Consider the following 16,963-nt stretch of genomic DNA (forward strand, 5'->3'; position numbering starts at 1 on the left):
ACCTCCATAATCGTTATTTTTTTTTTTATTTTTTGCTGAATTAGTTGAATTATAGAGAAGAAAAAAGGTTTTATGTATAAGCAAGTCCACAAAATTTAAGCCTCAGCTATAAATCTGCTCCAAAGATACCTTGCATGGCCCAGAGAAACATGTGTCCTCGCCATCTGGGAAAGGCAAAAAAAAAAACCTATAGCTGTGTTTGGTATGCATTCTAGGTCGATTACGCATTCCCAAACAATAAAAACAACTATTTTATCATCTGAGAATGTGAAATCCGCTTAGAATGCATACCAAACGCTGCCTAAATCTATTGAAAACAATATTCATTCATCCCCACGCTCCCTAAATCTCTAGTCTTACAAGGAGAGGGTTAAAAAAATATTAAAAGAAAAAAAAAAAATGAAAATATCGTATGATCAAAGAGAATTCTATTGATACACCACATGTCAAATTTGTTTTTTTGATCTCAATTGTATCGCACATCACTTAGAGAATTTCTTTACCATTTCTCTAACTATCCAAGTTTTCCAAACAAAATTAACATTATCAAAAAATCTCAAATAATTACTTGACATTTGGAGATCATATTACAAAAGGTAAGCTCTTATGCAAGCTTGTCACCTTATACTTGTTAATAGGGGTGCAAGTTTGGCCTTGTTGGCCCGAACCTGCCCTGTGTCTGAACAGGTTCTGAGCTGAGATTTCTGACCCTGAGGGCGGGTCAGTTCTGAAAATTTCTTGCCCTGAGTCAGGGTTAGGTCGGGTCAGGGTTGAGGCCTCGGGGTAGGCCGGCCGGACTTTAAGTTATACTGTAAAATATATATTGATATACTATATATATTATAAACTTTAAATATCAGACCATGGCCCCTGATTGGAGTTTTAGAAAACTCGGCCACCCAACCCTGTTGCAGTCCCTACCTATTAAAGTATAGGAGGTTGGGTTTAGTAAGAAGATGCCTTTTTGATATAATATACAATCTAGCAGAATCGATACCTTGACCTCCTGACCTGGGGGGGGGGGAAAGAGGGGAATGCACTCGACAAGCCACCAATCAAACAAGCTAGCGGTTGTTTGCAGAAATCATATCAATGAACAAATAGTTAGGTTCTGTCTCCGCCATTTAATATTACAAATGGGATGTCACACTCTTAATCTCCAGTCTATTTTATTTTCATTAAGAAAAGTGAGGGCCGCCCGGGGTCTTGAGTTTTGCTAGAAAAGGAATACAGTGGTAGGTAATTGGGTGTCTTTTTGCATACCCACTCCACTTTGTTATTTTTTAATGATTTCATATCTATCTTCTTGCTGCAGCCTCATACCTGTTAATTAGGTATACGGTGTTGGTTTACCATACATGCTCAGTTGGCATAACCTAAACAAGTCAGGATTCGGCTCCTCTCTTTGGAGGGCATCACCCAATGATTGTTCAATGAGGCATCCAACGGTTAGACTGTGCCATACACATCTTAACGACTGATTGAACACACGTACGTAGGGATATGTCCGGCACAACCCAACCGTTGAATACCTCATTCAGCACTCATTGGGTGATACCCTCCAAGAGAAGAACCCAATCCAACAAGTCATCCCTTGCATTCTAATTTGGAAACAACAATTGAGAACCATTGATGAAAGATTGCTATATGCTATGCATTAAGAAAATACATATATTTATTTGCAAAAAAATACATGAATTAGTGGCATTGCAGGTGACGGCCTTGTGTGATTTTTTATTTTTTGTTGAAAGGACATGAATTATTTAAATCCTCAACTTAAGATAATGAAAGTCTTATGATCCCATGATGGAATCTCAGAAGGTTTATTTATATTTTATTAAAAAATTAAAAAATAATAAGTTGGGAAATATTTTTTATTTTGGAATTATTGACTTTAGAAATTATCCAAATGTAGAATAATAGAGGGAAAAAGGTTTTTCATCAGTATGAGCAAGTTCATATGATATCTATGGATAACCACACAGTGTGTTAGTATAGTGCCACATGGAAGTATGATGTGTTATTTGTCTATTGTTAATATCTAGTGAATGGATTCTTAGGCTTTTGGCCTTTGGCTTGTGGTTTTTGTGGCTTTTGTTTCGAGATTCAAATAAGCATGGGTCTCATCACAACAGTTTGAAAACTAGGGTTTGACTTGAACGAGTCACTCGAGTCTGAGTAAAAAAAAAAAAAATATGAAACCTGGTCATGAGTCATGATAACTCACCCAAGTATAAGAAATGTCCAGATTAGGTCTGAGTCATTATGAGTTTTTATTGACTTGGTGTTTTTGCTTGAGTCATGTGAAACTCGTCTAGTCTGGTTTTACTTTTATTGGGTCATGTACTATTCATAGACCATAAGTTGGATCTACAATTAAACAAAACCCTATAATTGTTATTTTTTATTTTCAATATTCGCTTCTTTTTTTGTTCTTACTGTGTTACCTATTTCCTCAGTTGAAGAAAGATAAAAAGGAATATATAATTAAAAAAATAATAAAAAAGAAAAACATGATTCGCCCGATTCAATCAGTTTTTAAAATAGGTGAATCAAAGTCGAAAAAACATTTTTTCAACTATGGATCTGTCATGTGCACACATTCCAATTCGGCTCTCCTCCAAGCCAGCAAAAACAAGGGGGTTTGGTCCCACACATTCTTGTTGAAGGACTTTTTACAAACATTAAATTGTGAAAACCAGAGATTTAAATAATTTCATGGTCTTTTAAAAAAAAAAGTCATACATAGGGGGTATCACCAACAATGCAAAAAGGAAGACTTGACTTCGCAAAGGAACTTTATAAATTGGTTAAGGAGATGTTGATTTCTGTATCTATCATCGGTTGTAATTTTCTTATTTTTGACTCTTTTGTTGATGTGGGGCATGTTCTATTTTTATTAGGGGCCTCTCATTTCACTCTTTAAGCATATTTTAAAGGGGTTCAACGTGGCTTCTTGGTTTTTTGTATATTTAATTTTTCTTTTTTATGTTTTTTTAATATAATTACTTATCAAAAAATTTTGCTAAAAGTATTACCCATGTCGAAGTCGCATATGGCGGTGTCGCACGGTCACATCACTATTCTATGAATAAATGAAATAAAAAAAACATAAATTGCTTTAGTAAGTAATTAGAAATAGTAGAGAGCAAGCCCTAGGTGGTCAACAGATCGACTCTTTTTCACATTTGTGCCATAAGGCATTCCTTTTGACCTCCCCTCCCCCATTCCTTTTAGTCGAGGTTTTCAAAGTTAAAACTTGAAAAGAGGAACGGAATCGGTCAGAGAGGATTTTGATTCGAATTGGATCTGAATCGATCTGAATCGGTTCAGTAATTGGGAATCGAATCCGCCTGAATCGATTCAGCAATCGAAAATCTAAGCTATTTTATTATAAAAATCAAATTGATTCAGAAATCAAGAATCAGCCCACGAATCGGTACTATTCAGGATAGATTATAAAGAAATTGACTAGGAATCGACAGATTTGGATCCGATTCCATGGATCCCATTTCAATTCAGGAAGCAACGATGTGCTATATTTGGCTTTCAAGGGGGAGCAATTGATGGCTTTTGGCGTAATTGGTTTTTTGTTTTTTTGGGTAGAAATCGTTATTGGTATTTGGTACTAGTCTTATTTTTTATTTTATTTTTATATTTCTTTGAGAATATTACATAAATCTCAAACTTGAAGTCATGGAAGGAGCGGCTCTTATCTTTTAGATCCCATGATAGAATCATATAAGTTTTATTATATTTTTTTCTTGATGCATTATAAAATAACAACTTGAGAAGTCTTTATTATTATTATTATTATTGATTTAAATCACTCAAGGGAAGATAAAAAAAATAACAAATCGAAAAATCACTTCAATAAAGCCTCTAGTTCACAAAGTCATAGCCATTGTTCTTCAATTTTCTTTGATGTTCTTCATTGACTCCCTTTCTTTGATTCATCAATAGCTTCAATTCTCTCATCAAGCCGGATTCAAGATATGGGTTCTTGGAAAAGAATAAAAGTTCAGCAATTATCAGAAGCCGAGTCTTGGGGCCTCTTCGTTGAAGTAGTTGGTGAACATGTTGCTGCCGATAATATAAAATGTTCTGTTAGAAAAATTGTTGAAAGGTGTAAGGGTCTTCCCCTCGCAATTGTCACTGTTGCTCGTGCAATGACAAATCAACATGGAGTTGGGGTGTGGAAGAATACTGCAAGGGAAATAGAGCAATCAACGACAGAGCTCCGAGGTATGATAGATGAAGTACTAGTTCCTTTAAAGTTCAGTTTTGATAGTGTTGCGTCAAGAAATTGTCGAGCGGTCCTGCGAGTGCCGTCACTGCAAGTGGACCAAAGGGGTCACGAGAGAACCGGTGTGGTCCGGCCTAGGGCTCTCCGATGCCAAAGTTAGATCTCTGGCGCAAGCAGGATGAATAGTGATTATTCAGTATGAGTTTAGATGTCCCCTATGGGGTTGTGTACCTTTGCCTTTTATAGTAGCATATGGCGGTGTGGAGAGTCCCCGTTTGATTGACGATTGTGCCGTTGAGTGGATAGAGGCCCTGGGTAACGGGGCTCTATCCGATTGGCCATCTCCCGCGGGAGGGAGTGTCTGGTGGCATCGGGATCCTTGGTGGATAGATATCCACGTGTGGTGATAACGTCCTTGGTGCTTGAATCGTGCGGATGACGTGACCTCTAAGGGTCTAGAGTCCTGGTAGTGACATGAGTCTTAGCGATACGATCGGGGTCGTAGATGGGTGGCCCCCACTTGGTGCCCATGATCTTGGGCAAGGTGAGGCCGCGCCCGGTGAGGAGGCCGCGCTGGGTGAGGCGTGAGGAGGCCGCGCTGGGTGAGGCCGCGCCTAGGTGAGGCCGTGAGGAGGCCGCGCTGTGTGAGGCCGCACTGGGTGAGGCGCGCCCCGGTGAGGAGGCCGCGCTGGGTGAGGCCGCGCCTAGGTGAGGCCGTGAGGAGGCGCGCGCTGGGTGAGGCGTGAGGAGGCCGCGCCTGGTGAGGCGTGAGGAGGCCGCGCCCCTGGTGAGGAGGCGCGCTGGGTGAGGCCGTGCCTAGGTGAGGCCGTGAGGAGGCCGTGCCTAGGTGAGGCCGTGAGGAGGCCGCGCCTAGGTGAGGCCGTGAGGAGGCGCTGGTGGTGAGGCGTGAGGAGGCGCGCCCGGTGAGGAGGCCGTGCCAGGTGAGGCCACGCCGGATGTGTGGCCGCGCCGAGTAGTGGCCGCCCCGAATGGTCTTGGGACTCGATCGTTCCCCTTGGCTATGGGCGGGTCGTCTATGACACGTGGCGATCGTTGATTGGCCCTGTGAATATTGGATGTATCATTTGCCCCCACTCTCTTGGGATAGGATGTCCAAGAGAGTAGGTGTCTTTGCATAGTGAGGGGTCCGCTGCGAATAAACTTTCCCTGTGGGGTTTGCCCGTAAATCCACTAATGAGGTAGGAGAGGTTGGGGGTTCAAACCTTACCTCCTACACTTTTTCTTTTTGTTTTTTGTGGGTATATGTTCCTTCCTCTCCCTTCTTCTTTCACTTCTCATTTCTCTTTCTTACTTTTTGTCTCCCCTTATGTTCTCCTTTAATTCCCCCTTTTTGTCTTTTGTCCTCTTTTTGGTGCCCACCATGTGCTTGTTTTTGGGTCACCTCCACTAGTATCCACTTTGCTTGATTTTGGGTCCTTGTGTTTGGGTTGTGTTCTCTTGGTGCCCTTGGTGCCTTGGTTTGCTTGGAAAGCTTGAGTGGTGCTTGACTTGAGTGCCTTGGCTCTTGTGACCTCTATCCCTTGATTGTGCCTCGTGGTGTGGCTACGTCATCGCCGTGTGCTTGTCCTTTCATGCGGTCACTTTTTTCGAGGTAAATCGATCCCCACCCCTTTTTTTTTTTTTTTTTTGTAGGGTGTCTCCTCGAGGCGCGCTTGCGGTGTGGCGCGGTGAGGCCGCGCCGTGGGTGTGACCGCGGTGAGGCCGCGCCCGAGCGGGTGTGGCCGCGGTGAGGCGCGCTCGCTGGTGTGGCCGAGGTGACGCACACTGCGCGGCGTGGCCGCGGTGAGGCTGCGCCTGCGGATGTGGCCGTGGTGAGGCCGCACTGCGGGTGCCGCGCCTCGGTGAGGCCACGCTGCGGGTGTGGCCGGGCTGTGGGTGTGGCTGCGCCTTGCGAGGGTGGCCGCTGGCTGGCCGCGCCTAGGTGGCCATGCTTGGGTGTGGCCGCGCCTTGCCGGTGATGCCGCGCCTATGGTGGCGCGGCGTGGGTGTGATGGACCCTCGCTCTTCTTCCTGTTCTTTCTCTTGTATGTGATGGATCTGCTTGTTTATATTTTGCGGGTGACATTCCTTTCATTTTCTTGCCGCCGGGAGATTGCTTTCTCGAGTAAGTAGTTCGTTCCCCTCTTGTCCTTCATGTTCCGGGTGACCTTGGCCTGCCGATCGGGGTTGGATCTTCAGAGGAGCGTTCCCCGGATCGCCTTCTTCGGTGGGTACTCGCCCTCTATCCCCTCCCTAGTGATCGATGGACGAGTGGGACCTTCTAGTGTCTCCGGTCCCCGTAGGGATCGTCGACCCTCGGGCGGCATCCTCAGCCGGTCCTGGCGATAGGTTAGGCCCGTTGCTAGCATCTTGTCACCCTCGACTTGGTTTCCCTCCGTGAGGAGTTTCATATTCCCGCCGAGGTCATGTTGCGTGCCCCGGGCCTAGCGAGTATGCCTTCTCTCATCGTCTTGGGGAGATCTCGCCTCTACCGTTCATTTTTCCTCCGGGGCCTTCGCCTTCCTATCCCTCGCTTTGTCGAGTTGGTGTTAGAGCATTGGCACCTCACCCCTGGGCGGTGTTGCCCAACTCTTGGAGGGTGATCTTGGGTTTCTATGTCTTCTTCGCCCGCCTAGGGCGTGCGCCTTGTTCCCCTGTTCTCCCACTTTTATCGTTGAAGAAGGGGAACCATGGATGCTATCACTTTGCTCGCCGCGTGCTCAAGGGGTCCTATGCCTCTGTGGAGCTTCTCACGGGGATCACTAGTCACGTGAAGTATTGAAGGGATCGCTTCTTTTTGCCACGGTCCCGTGTCCCCGATGCCCATTACGGATGTTAGGGAAGTTATTGACCTCAAGAGGGTTAATCGGGGCTTGGTGAGTGATTTTGAGGGTGACTCCCTCAGCCGTGCCTGGGTCGCGATCCGTTCCACGTCCCGAGTTGGACTCAAGGCCTTCTGTCTCTCGAAGCGAGTCCTGGTAATAGTATTGTCTTTTGTACTTGATTGACATGTTGGTATTTGAATGTATATGTCATCCGATTGGTCGGTCGATCTATGCGGTGGATACGCGTCCGGACTTGAGGCGCTGTGGGTGTGGCACTTCCGGTGTAGGCGTGGTGAGAGCGCTCCGGTGTTAGAGGTGGAGGCTGCCCTGCCCGAGGGGTGGGCTTGTGCGTCCTCGAGGCGGACATGATGTCTTTAGCTGGGTCGGAGGTGACCCACCACTCTGTGATCCCTTGACCTTACGGTCGTCCCGATCCTGTAGACGTCTCAACCTTTTTCCTTTTTTTTTTTTTTTGAACTTGAGTTGTAACTACTATGACTTTTCTATGTGATCGCTTTTGCTTTTCTTTGATTGCCTTGTCTCTTAGTGATTGTTTGCGCGTTGATGCTCTCGACCCTTGATAGTCCTCGGATTTTGGTAGTGACGTCATGCCTTGGTGATCCTCGACCTTGGGGTTAACGCCTTAGGCGTAGAGCCTCAGCGGTGGCATGGCGCCTTAGGCATGAAGCTTGGTGTTGGCATGTTGGCTTAGGCGACGCCTCGGTGTTGGCATGTCGCCTTAGGCATGAAGCCTCAATGTTGGCATGTCGCCTTAGGCATAAAGCCTCGGTGTTGGCATGTTGTCTTAGGCATAAAGCCTCAATGTTGGCATATCGCCTTAGGCATGAAGCCTCGGTGTTGGCATATCGCCTTAGGCATAAAGCCTCAATGTTGGCATGTTGCCTTAGGCATAAAGCCTCAATATTGGCATGTCGCCTTAGGCACGAAGCCTCGGTGTTGGCATATCGCCTTAGGCACGAAGCCTCGGTGTTGGCATATCGCCTTAGGCATGAAGCCTCGGTGTTGGTTGGCATGTCGCCTTAGGCATGAAGCCTCAATGTTGGCATGTCGCCTTAGGCATAAAGCCTCAATGTTGGCATGTTGCCTTAGGCACGAAGCCTCGGTGTTGGCATATCGCCTTAGGCATAAAGCCTCAATGTTGGCATGTTGCCTTAGGCACGAAGCCTCGGTGTTGGCATATCGCCTTAGGCACGAAGCCTCGATGTTGGCATATCGCCTTAGGCACGAAGCCTCAGTGTTGGCATATCGCCTTAGGCACGAAGCCTCAGTGTTGGCATATCGCCTTAGGCATAAAGCCTCAATGTTGGCATGTTGCCTTAGGCACGAAGCCTCGATGTTGGCATGTTGCCTTAATGTAGTGGCCGTGATTCGATTGAGTGGTAGGAGAAGACAAGTATTTTTGCAGCATTTCTTTATTTTGACTGAAATTCACATTGTCCTTGATGTCGTCTCTGCTACTCCCTCGCTCATCGCTTCATTATCACTACCACTACTACTATGCTTCTCTCTGGTAGTACTTCTTGGATGTTCCGAGTTCCAGTGCACGGTCTACCTTCTTGCCCGGAGTCTTCAAGCGGTAAGTCCCTGGCGTATTTGCTTGGAGACTATGTAGGGTCCTTCCCGAGTTGGGTGACAGCTTCCCGCCTTCCGTGGCTGCGATGCACTTGCCCTCCATAGTACTAAATCTCCCTGGTGGAATAGCCTTTCCTTGACCCTGGCGTTATAGTACACTGGCGATGCGTTCTTGGTGGCGGCGTTCCTTAGTAGTGCTCTTTCGCGGACCTCATCTATAAAGTCTAGGTTTGCCGCGATCGTCGACATAGGTGCGTTCATTGAAGTGCAGAACCCTATGGGACATAGCTGAGACCTCTACCGGCGCCAATGCTTGATGCCATATGCTAGGCGGAATGGGCTCTCTCTGTGGGCGTCCGTCTTGTAGTTCCGGTATGCCCACGGACGCTTGGTAGTTCTTCTACCCACTTGCCTTTGGCTCCTTCTAGCCTTTTCTTGACTCCTTCCGGTAGCGTTACGTTGGTGACCTCCACGACCATTGGCTGTGGATATGCTACCGACACGAGCCGATAGTCGATGTTGTAGCGGTGACAGAATGCTTGGAATTTAGGGTTGTTGAATTGTTTTCCATTATCTGAGACGAGGATCCGTGGTACCCGAACTCGTAGATGACGTCGTCGCGGATGAACTTCTCCATCTCTGTCTCTCGTTATCTTGGCCAAGGGTTTAGCTTAACCCACTTGGTGAAGTAGTCGATCGCGACGACCAGGTACTTTCTGTTTCCTGGTGCTACGGTGAAGTTGCCTAAGATGTCTAGTCCCCACATGGCAAAAGGTATGGGGTTGAGGATTGATGTCGCTTGGTGGTGGGTAGATGGAGTGCGGGGCGAACAACGACATTGCTCGCACTTCTTGGCATATTGGATGGCCTCCTCTTGCATTCGTGGCCGTATAGTCCCCTGGCGGAGGATTTTGTAGGCTAGGGCTCGTCCCCCATGTGGCTTCCACATATCCCCTCATGGACTTCGGCTAGGGCGTACTCTGCCCCCTTGGGTCCTAGGCACCGGAGTAGTGGTCTTTGTTGCCCCCGCTTGTACGATGCCCGTCTAGAACGGTGTACTTTGCAGCTCTCATCCCGATCTTCCTTGCTTCGGCCTTGTCTTACGGTAAGACATCGTTCGAGGTAGTTGAGTAGAGGGTCCATCCAGCTAGGTCCCTCCGTGATCTCGTTAACCTGCTTTTCCTTATACGTTGGCTCATGCAGATCTCAACATAGACTACGCTAGCCAAATTTCGGAGTTCCTCATTGGCTAGCCTGGATAGGGCATCGCGCGGCTTTCTCCTCCACGGGAACTTGAACCATCTCAAACTTCTCAAAACCCTCGATCAATGCTTGAGCGCGTGCTAGGTATGATGCCATCCTCTCATCTTTTGCCTCATACTCCCCATTCACCGATTCACCACGAGTGGGAGTCGCTCCGGGTGGATAGGTGTGTGACTTGGATGGCTTTGGCCACCCGGAGTCCAAGCTAGTAATGCCTCGTACTCGCTTCATTATTGGATGCTTGGAAGGTGAATCGGAGAGCATATTGGATACGAAATCTCTCGGGGCTGGTTAATATGAGCGGCGCCGCTTCTGCCGCATTGCTCGACCCGTCCACGAACATGTCCCACGATCCGTGATCCTTCTCTTTGGGCTCCCCTATTTGTGACTCGATCTCGGATGGGTACACTCGCAATGAAATCGCAAGAGCCTGGCCTTTGATGGCTGTCCTTGGTTGGAACTCGATGTCATGCTCACTTAACTCCACCGCCCATGCTATCAATCGTCAGGAGACGTCCGGCTTGTGCAATATCTTCTTCAAGGGTAGGTGCGTGAGGATTGTGATGGTATGGGCTTGGAAGTATGGTCGTAGCTTCCTGGCTGCCATTACCAATGCATAGGCTACCTTCTCGATCCTAGTGTACTGGTCTCGCATCGATCGGGACATGGCCGACGTAGTAGATCGGCCTCTGGACTTTGTCTTCTTCCTTTAGCGATCTACTGACCCGCACGGGGTGGCGGCCGAGAGCTGCAACTCTTCGTTAGGTACCGGTCGCCCAAGCAAGGGTGGGCTCTCTAGGTACTCCTTCAATTCTCCGAACGCCTTTTGGCACTCTTCCGTCCATGTGAAGTCCTTAGGGCTTCGGAGGTTCTTCAATGTTTTGAAGAATGGTAAGCACTTATCACCGATCGTGACACAAACCTGGAAAGGGCGGCAACCCTTCCATTCAACCTCTGCACTTCCCGACCGTTCGAGGAGGTGCCATCTCTTGGATGGCCTTGATCTTGGATGGGTTGGCTTCTATTCCACGGATTGAGACCATGAACCCAGGAATTTTCCCGACGTTACACCAAAGGCGCACTTTGCGGGGTTTAGCTTCATCCGGTTCCTCCTCGATCGATCGTGAATGCTTCCTCTAGGTCGATCGGTGTTGGTTGGTGTGGGCGCTTTTCACGAGCATGTCATCCACATATACTTCCATGTTGCGCCCCGATCTGCTCCTCGAACATCTTGTTGACCATTCTCGATAGGTGGCCCTGCATTCTTTAACCCGAACGGCATGACGTTGTAGCGGTAGTTCTCTTTGTCCGTCCGGAATGCGGTGTAAGACTCATCATCCTCATACATGAGGATCTGTTGTATCCGGAGTAGGCGTCCATGAAACTCAGCATCTCATGGCCGGCGGTGGCGTCGATCGATGGGTCGATCCGGGCAGTGGGTATTCATCTTTTGGGCATGCCTTGTTTAGGTCGGTGTAGTCGACACACATCCTCCACTTCCCACTTGGCTTTGGTACCATGACCACGTTGGCGAGCCAGGTTGGGAACTTCTCCTTTCTAATGAACCACGATCGGCTTAACTTCTCGACCTCCTCCTTAATTTGCTTGTCGGTCGAGGGCGAAGTTACACCGCCACGTTGAACGGGCTTCTGGTTGGGTCAACATGTAGTCGGTGTTCCGCTATGGAACGTGGTATTCCTGGCATGTCGGAGGTCGACCATGCGAAGACATCTATGTTCGCTTGGAGGAGGTGTCCAAGCTCTTCTTTCGTTCCTTGCTTAGCCGAGCCGACTGAACGACCTTGGAGGGGTCATCTGGCTGAGTGGCCATGGGATGAGGTCTTCCACGGCCTTCCCCTTCTCTCTGTCAGTTCATCTCTCTGGTCACCGATCATGCTCTCTAGGCGAGTGCCATTCCACGGGTGTTGCCATTATTCTTTTTCATGAAGGTGGCGTAGCACTCCCTTGCTTTCTTCGATCTCCTCGGACTTCGCCTACCCCGTTCTCGGTGGGGAACTTCATCTTCAGGTGAAGTGGTGATATGACTCCTCTAAGGGTCATCGTGATGGTCGCCCTAAGAGGCCGTTGAAGGACACCATGGACTTGACTACCATGAAATTTACCATGATGGTTACTTGTTGAGGGTGTACCCGAAGGTGACGGGTAGCTCTATGGTACCTCGATGGAGGCGGTGGCACCGAGAATCCATGGAGATAAGTGGGCCTCTCGGTTTGAGCTGGTCGCCCCGAACTCGATTGTCGATAGGCCCAAGGAGAGTACGCCAACGGACGCCTGTGTCTATCAGTACCCTGTGTATGCAGGTCGATTGGCTACCTTCTCTGTACTACCAGGGCATCTTCATGCGGGAAGTTTAGTCCTTCCAGGTCTTCATCCGAGAAGGAGATCACCGCCTCGGTCTTGGCTATCTTCTTTGGGCTTCTCGCCACTCCCACAAACCTGGCATGAGCTTTAGCTTTTCTCGGTGGACTCTTGCCCTGGTCCTCCAAGTATGGTGAGGATAGGAGGTCCCTTGGGCGGTCTCTCTCTCGATCCGTTCTTCTTTCTTCTCGTCTCGACTCCACTCTGTCTCCGTCGCGACCTCTATCTCCTTGGCCTGAGCGGTTGTCACGTCTCCCCTTCACATACTTGTTCAAGCTTCTGCTTTTACCGGTTGTTCTATCTCTCTTCAATTGATAGCACTCCTCGTGTCGTGCCCATTCTCTTTGTGGAAGAGACAATATTTGTTAGGGTTTCGCTTCTCTGCGCGCTGCTAGCATGGGTCGTGGCCAATGGAGTAGGTCACGGTCCTGGATCTACATGAGTATCCGGGACCTGGTGGTGTTCGGTGGTGTGAACTCGGGGTGCTTGCCCTCTAGCTTCTCTCACGGGCGTATCTGTCCTCCTAGATGGGCGGTCGCTCTTCTCTTGTCGGCGCTCCTGTCCTCGACCTCTTACTCTCATTGCGGTCATCGGTGCGACCTCTTGTTGTCTGTGGCTTGGCCTCGATTATTTTTGTTCTAGCTTGTAGTACCTCGGCCATATTTGCAAACTCGTTGCACCGCTCCAGGAGCTCTTTCATAGTCCTGGTCTCATGACGTGCAGGTCCTTGATCAAGTCCAGGTCCCTAATACCTCCCGCTAGGGCTGTATATCTGTGTCCGGTCATCCAAGTCTCGAACCTCCAGGGACTCCTTGGTGAACTCCGGTAACGTATTCCCCGAGAGATTCCCGGGTTCGTACCACGTTTAGTAGATTGACGGTGGTCTTCTTCGCTTGACGCTGCTTAGGAAGCGGGTGACGAATGCCGCATAGCTCTGCGAACAAGCCTATAGATCTCGGTCGTAGCCTGGAGAACCATGATGTGGCTGCTCCCTTGAGGGCGCCGGGAATGCCCGACAGGAGACCACGTCGACCCCCATACAGCGTCATCATGCCATTAAAGTAGTTGATGTGGTCATTAGGGTCGGATGGTACCACTTTGTAGAGTTCAAAGGTGGGTAGTCGAAACCTGGAAGGTAGTGTGGGTGACATGATCTCTGCGAGAAGGGGTGTTGTCCGGTATGGAATGTGTCTCGCCTTTGGTCCGCTTCTTCAACCCTTCCGACTTCTCATTCAGGTCGCGGAGTCTTTGATCGAGCTCCTCGTCCGTGTCTCGCCCCCACGCCTAGCCGGACGTACTGCGACTCCCGTTCACGTTCTCTCTCGGATGTCCCCTCCCGCCTTGAGTGTTGGCGGGATGGTGAATGGTCATGCCGTGATGAACCTGTCGTGAAGGTGAGGGCTTTCTTCTCTGTAGGTCCAGCTCGTCGTGGTATGTGACTTTCTTCCGATCGTCCGTCGAACACGAGACCTCCGGACCGATCTCTGCGGGCTAGACACCTCGCCTTGGGTGTTGGCGTCCTCCCACGTTCGACCGTGGCGAGAGGTCTCTTGTTCTCTCGGGATGCTGGGAAGGCTCCCCTGCGGAGTGGGGGTTGCTGTCGCGCAAGTCTCTTTGATCTCGCGCCACGGGAGATGATCTCCTAGGGTTTGGCTCTTGTGGAGGTATGGACTCCACCCTTCTGCTTGAGTGAAGTCCTCCGATGGTGAGATGTCGCACGCTGCGTCAGGTATTCTTGAAAGAGTCGTTGTTCATCGAGGATCTATCGTTGCGAGTCGTTGATCGACCCACATGGGTGGAGCATTGGGGTGGTGTCACCTCCACCACCACATCGTTGGCCTCGTCATTGTTGGGCTCGCGATCACGAACTGGTCATTAAGGGGATCTCCTCCTCCGAGAGGGACATGGTCCTGGTCGTTGGCTCTGCGGCGAGAGCACTCGGGGTGGTGATCCATTCCTTGCTCCGTTGTTGGTGGTGGTAGTCTTCCTTCGTGCCATTGAATGAGTATGGAAGCGAGCTAGTAGTTGTAATGGCTAGCGTCGTTCCCACAGACGGCACCAATGCTGTGCGTCAAGAAATCATCGAGCGGTCTGCGAGTGCCGTCACCTGCAAGTGGACCAAAGGGGTCACAGAGAGAACCGGTGTGGTCCGGCCTAGGGCTCTCCGATGCCAAAGTTAGATCTCCCTGGCGCAAACGGATGAATAGTGATTATTCAGTATGAGTTTAGATGTCCCCTATGGGGTTGTGTACCTTGCCTTTTATAGTAACATATGGCGGTGTGGAGAGTCCCCGTTTGATTGACGATTGCGCCGTTGAGTGGATAGAGGCCCTGGGTAGCGGGGCTCTATCTCGATTGGCCATCTCCCGCGGGAGGAGTGTCTGGTGGCATCAGGATCCTTGGTGGATAGATATCCGCGTGTGGTGATAACGCCCTTGGTGCTTGAATCCGTCGGATGAGCGTGACCTCTAAGGGTCTAGAGTCCTGGTAGTGACATGAGTCTTAGCGATACGATCGGGGTGGTAGATGGGTGGCCCCCACCTCAGTGCCCATGATGTCGCGGGTGAGGCCGCGCCGGTGAGGAGGCCGCGCTGGTGAGGCCGCGCTGGTGAGGCGTGAGGAGGCCGCGCTGGGTGAGGCCGCGCCTAGGTGAGGCCGTGAGGAGGCCGCTCCGGGTGAGGCCGCGCTGGTGAGGCGTGAGGAGGCCGCCGGGTGAGGCCGCGCCTAGGTGAGGCCGTGAGGAGGCAGCGCTGGGTGAGGCCGCGCCGGGTGAGGCTGTGAGGAGGCCGCGCCTGGTGAGGCGTGAGGAGGCCGCGCTGGGTGAGGCCGCGCCTAGGTGAGGCCGTGAGGAGGCCGCGCTCGGGTGAGGCCGCACCGGGTGAGGCTGTGAGGAGGCCGCGCCCGGTGAGGAGGCCGCGCTGGGTGAGGCCGCGCCCGGATGTGTGGCCGCGCGAGTAGTGGCCGCCCGAATGGTGTGGGACTCCGGTTCGTTCCCCTTGGCTATGGGGCGGGTCGTCTATGACACGTGGCGATCGTTGATTGGCCCTGTGAATATTGGATGTATCAGATAGATTGAAGAATGATATGCTTAGGAGTCTATTTCTTTATTATGCTTGTTTCCCTGAAAACAATAACATAGGGGAATATGAGATTTTAAATTATTGCATTAGAGAAGGATTAGCAGATAAATTAGGGAGTTTGAAAGCTGCAAGGAATAAAGTTGAGGATCTGATTGAGAGCTTGAAAATTGCTAACATGTTGGAAGATAGAGAGTATAAAGGTAGTGCGAGGATGCATGATATGATGCGAGAGCTTGCACATTGGATTACTTCTTCAGAGTACTTGGATAGTAGCCCCAAGTTCTTGATAAGGACTGGTAAATCAGTTAAAGAGGCACCACAGCCTCTTGAGTGGGTAGATACAACAACGATTTCTCTAATAGATACCATAATAAAGGAGTTGCCAGTGTTGGGAGAGACATGCCGAAAACTAACCACTTTGCTATTGAGGAGTAAATTTCTTGCAACACATGGATCATCTTAGCGTACTTGATCTTTCTCACTCATATAAATTGGAACTTCTTCCAAATTCCTTGTCATGTTTAGGCAATCTTCGGGTGCTTAGGCTACAAAGGTGTGCAAGTTTGAGAGCGTTGCCTGAACTTGGAATGCTTCAACTCCAAATTTTAGATTTAAATTTTTGTGAAAAGTTAGATCAGCAAATCCTTGGATCTGAATGTGTGGGAAGTGAAAGCAATTTAAGGTACTTGGATTTGGAAAGGACCAACGTTTCTATTCCAGTGGGGGTAATTTCTTGTTTGCACAAATTGGAGGACTTGAGACTTGGAGCGAGTAAAATAAAATGGAGGGTGGGTGAGTAGTGATGAAGATGAAAAATGGGATGGACAAAGGGTTGAGGAGGAGGAGGAGGAGAGAAGAAGTGGGTCTAGTGATAGTCATCAACCCTCCATCATTGATGTGGGGGAGTTGTCTCACTTGACCAATTTAACATCTCTTTCCATTTGCTTCCAAGATATCATTATTTCTGATTGGTTCAAACCTTTGGCCAAGAAGATGAAGGACTTGGAGCTGAGGCATTGCAGAGTAATGAAACAAGACAATCTACTAGCTCTCAATGAATCTCAAAATCTACAATTATTAAGTATTGTGGGTTGTCCAGGTCTGACATGTGTGCCTATTGATGTTAAAGAGACTGTTATGATAATGGGTTGTGAGGAGTTGGAGAAGGTGTTTGATGAAGAGGACATCTACCAAGGGTCATCCTCTATTAAGGAATTAATCCTGGAAAGATTACCCAAATTGGAAAAGTTATATGTTGGTCTTCCACCACTAAATTGCTTTGGTCAACTATCATGGATACATATACAGTATTGCAATAGATTGAAGATGGTCTTCACCAAGGGAATGCCATGTCTCTACAACTTGGAGACAATGTTAGTTTCTGGTTGTGAAAGAATGGAAGTAATAATTGAAGCAGAGGAAGAAATTGGGGAGGAGTTGGAAGGGAAGAGTAATATTGATAATGGAGGAGTAGTCATCTCACCCTTCCCAAAACTGATGTCTTTAGTTCTACTTGACCTACCAACACTAGCTGACTTGTGTAGCAACCACATCTTGCCTTGCATTGCCCTCTTATAA

General features: G+C 49.0%; 1 protein-coding gene across 1 annotated transcript; it reads left to right on the forward strand.

The window, feature by feature from the left end:
* Positions 1–3,995: 3,995 nt before the first annotated feature.
* Positions 3,996–16,963, forward strand: LOC122650921 (probable disease resistance protein At1g61300). The gene is made up of 4 exons (XM_043844282.1): positions 3,996–4,287; positions 15,373–15,816; positions 15,911–16,110; positions 16,379–16,963. Exons 1-4 carry the CDS (start codon positions 3,996–3,998, stop codon positions 16,961–16,963), a joined length of 1,521 nt encoding a protein of 506 aa, XP_043700217.1.

Source organism: Telopea speciosissima, chromosome 2, assembly GCF_018873765.1.
Source record: "Telopea speciosissima isolate NSW1024214 ecotype Mountain lineage chromosome 2, Tspe_v1, whole genome shotgun sequence".
NCBI classification, from domain to species: Eukaryota; Viridiplantae; Streptophyta; class Magnoliopsida; order Proteales; family Proteaceae; genus Telopea; species Telopea speciosissima.

Coding starts and splice junctions, on each gene's coding strand:
- LOC122650921 (XM_043844282.1), top strand. CDS start 3,996: ATGGGTTCTTGGAAAAGAATAAAAGTTCAGCAATTATCAGAAGCCGAG. Junction 4,288..15,372: donor TCCTTTAAAGTTCAGTTTTG/ATAGTGTTGCGT, acceptor TGGATGTATCAG/ATAGATTGAAGAATGATATG. Junction 15,817..15,910: donor AACCACTTTGCTATTGAGGA/GTAAATTTCTTG, acceptor TGTCATGTTTAG/GCAATCTTCGGGTGCTTAGG.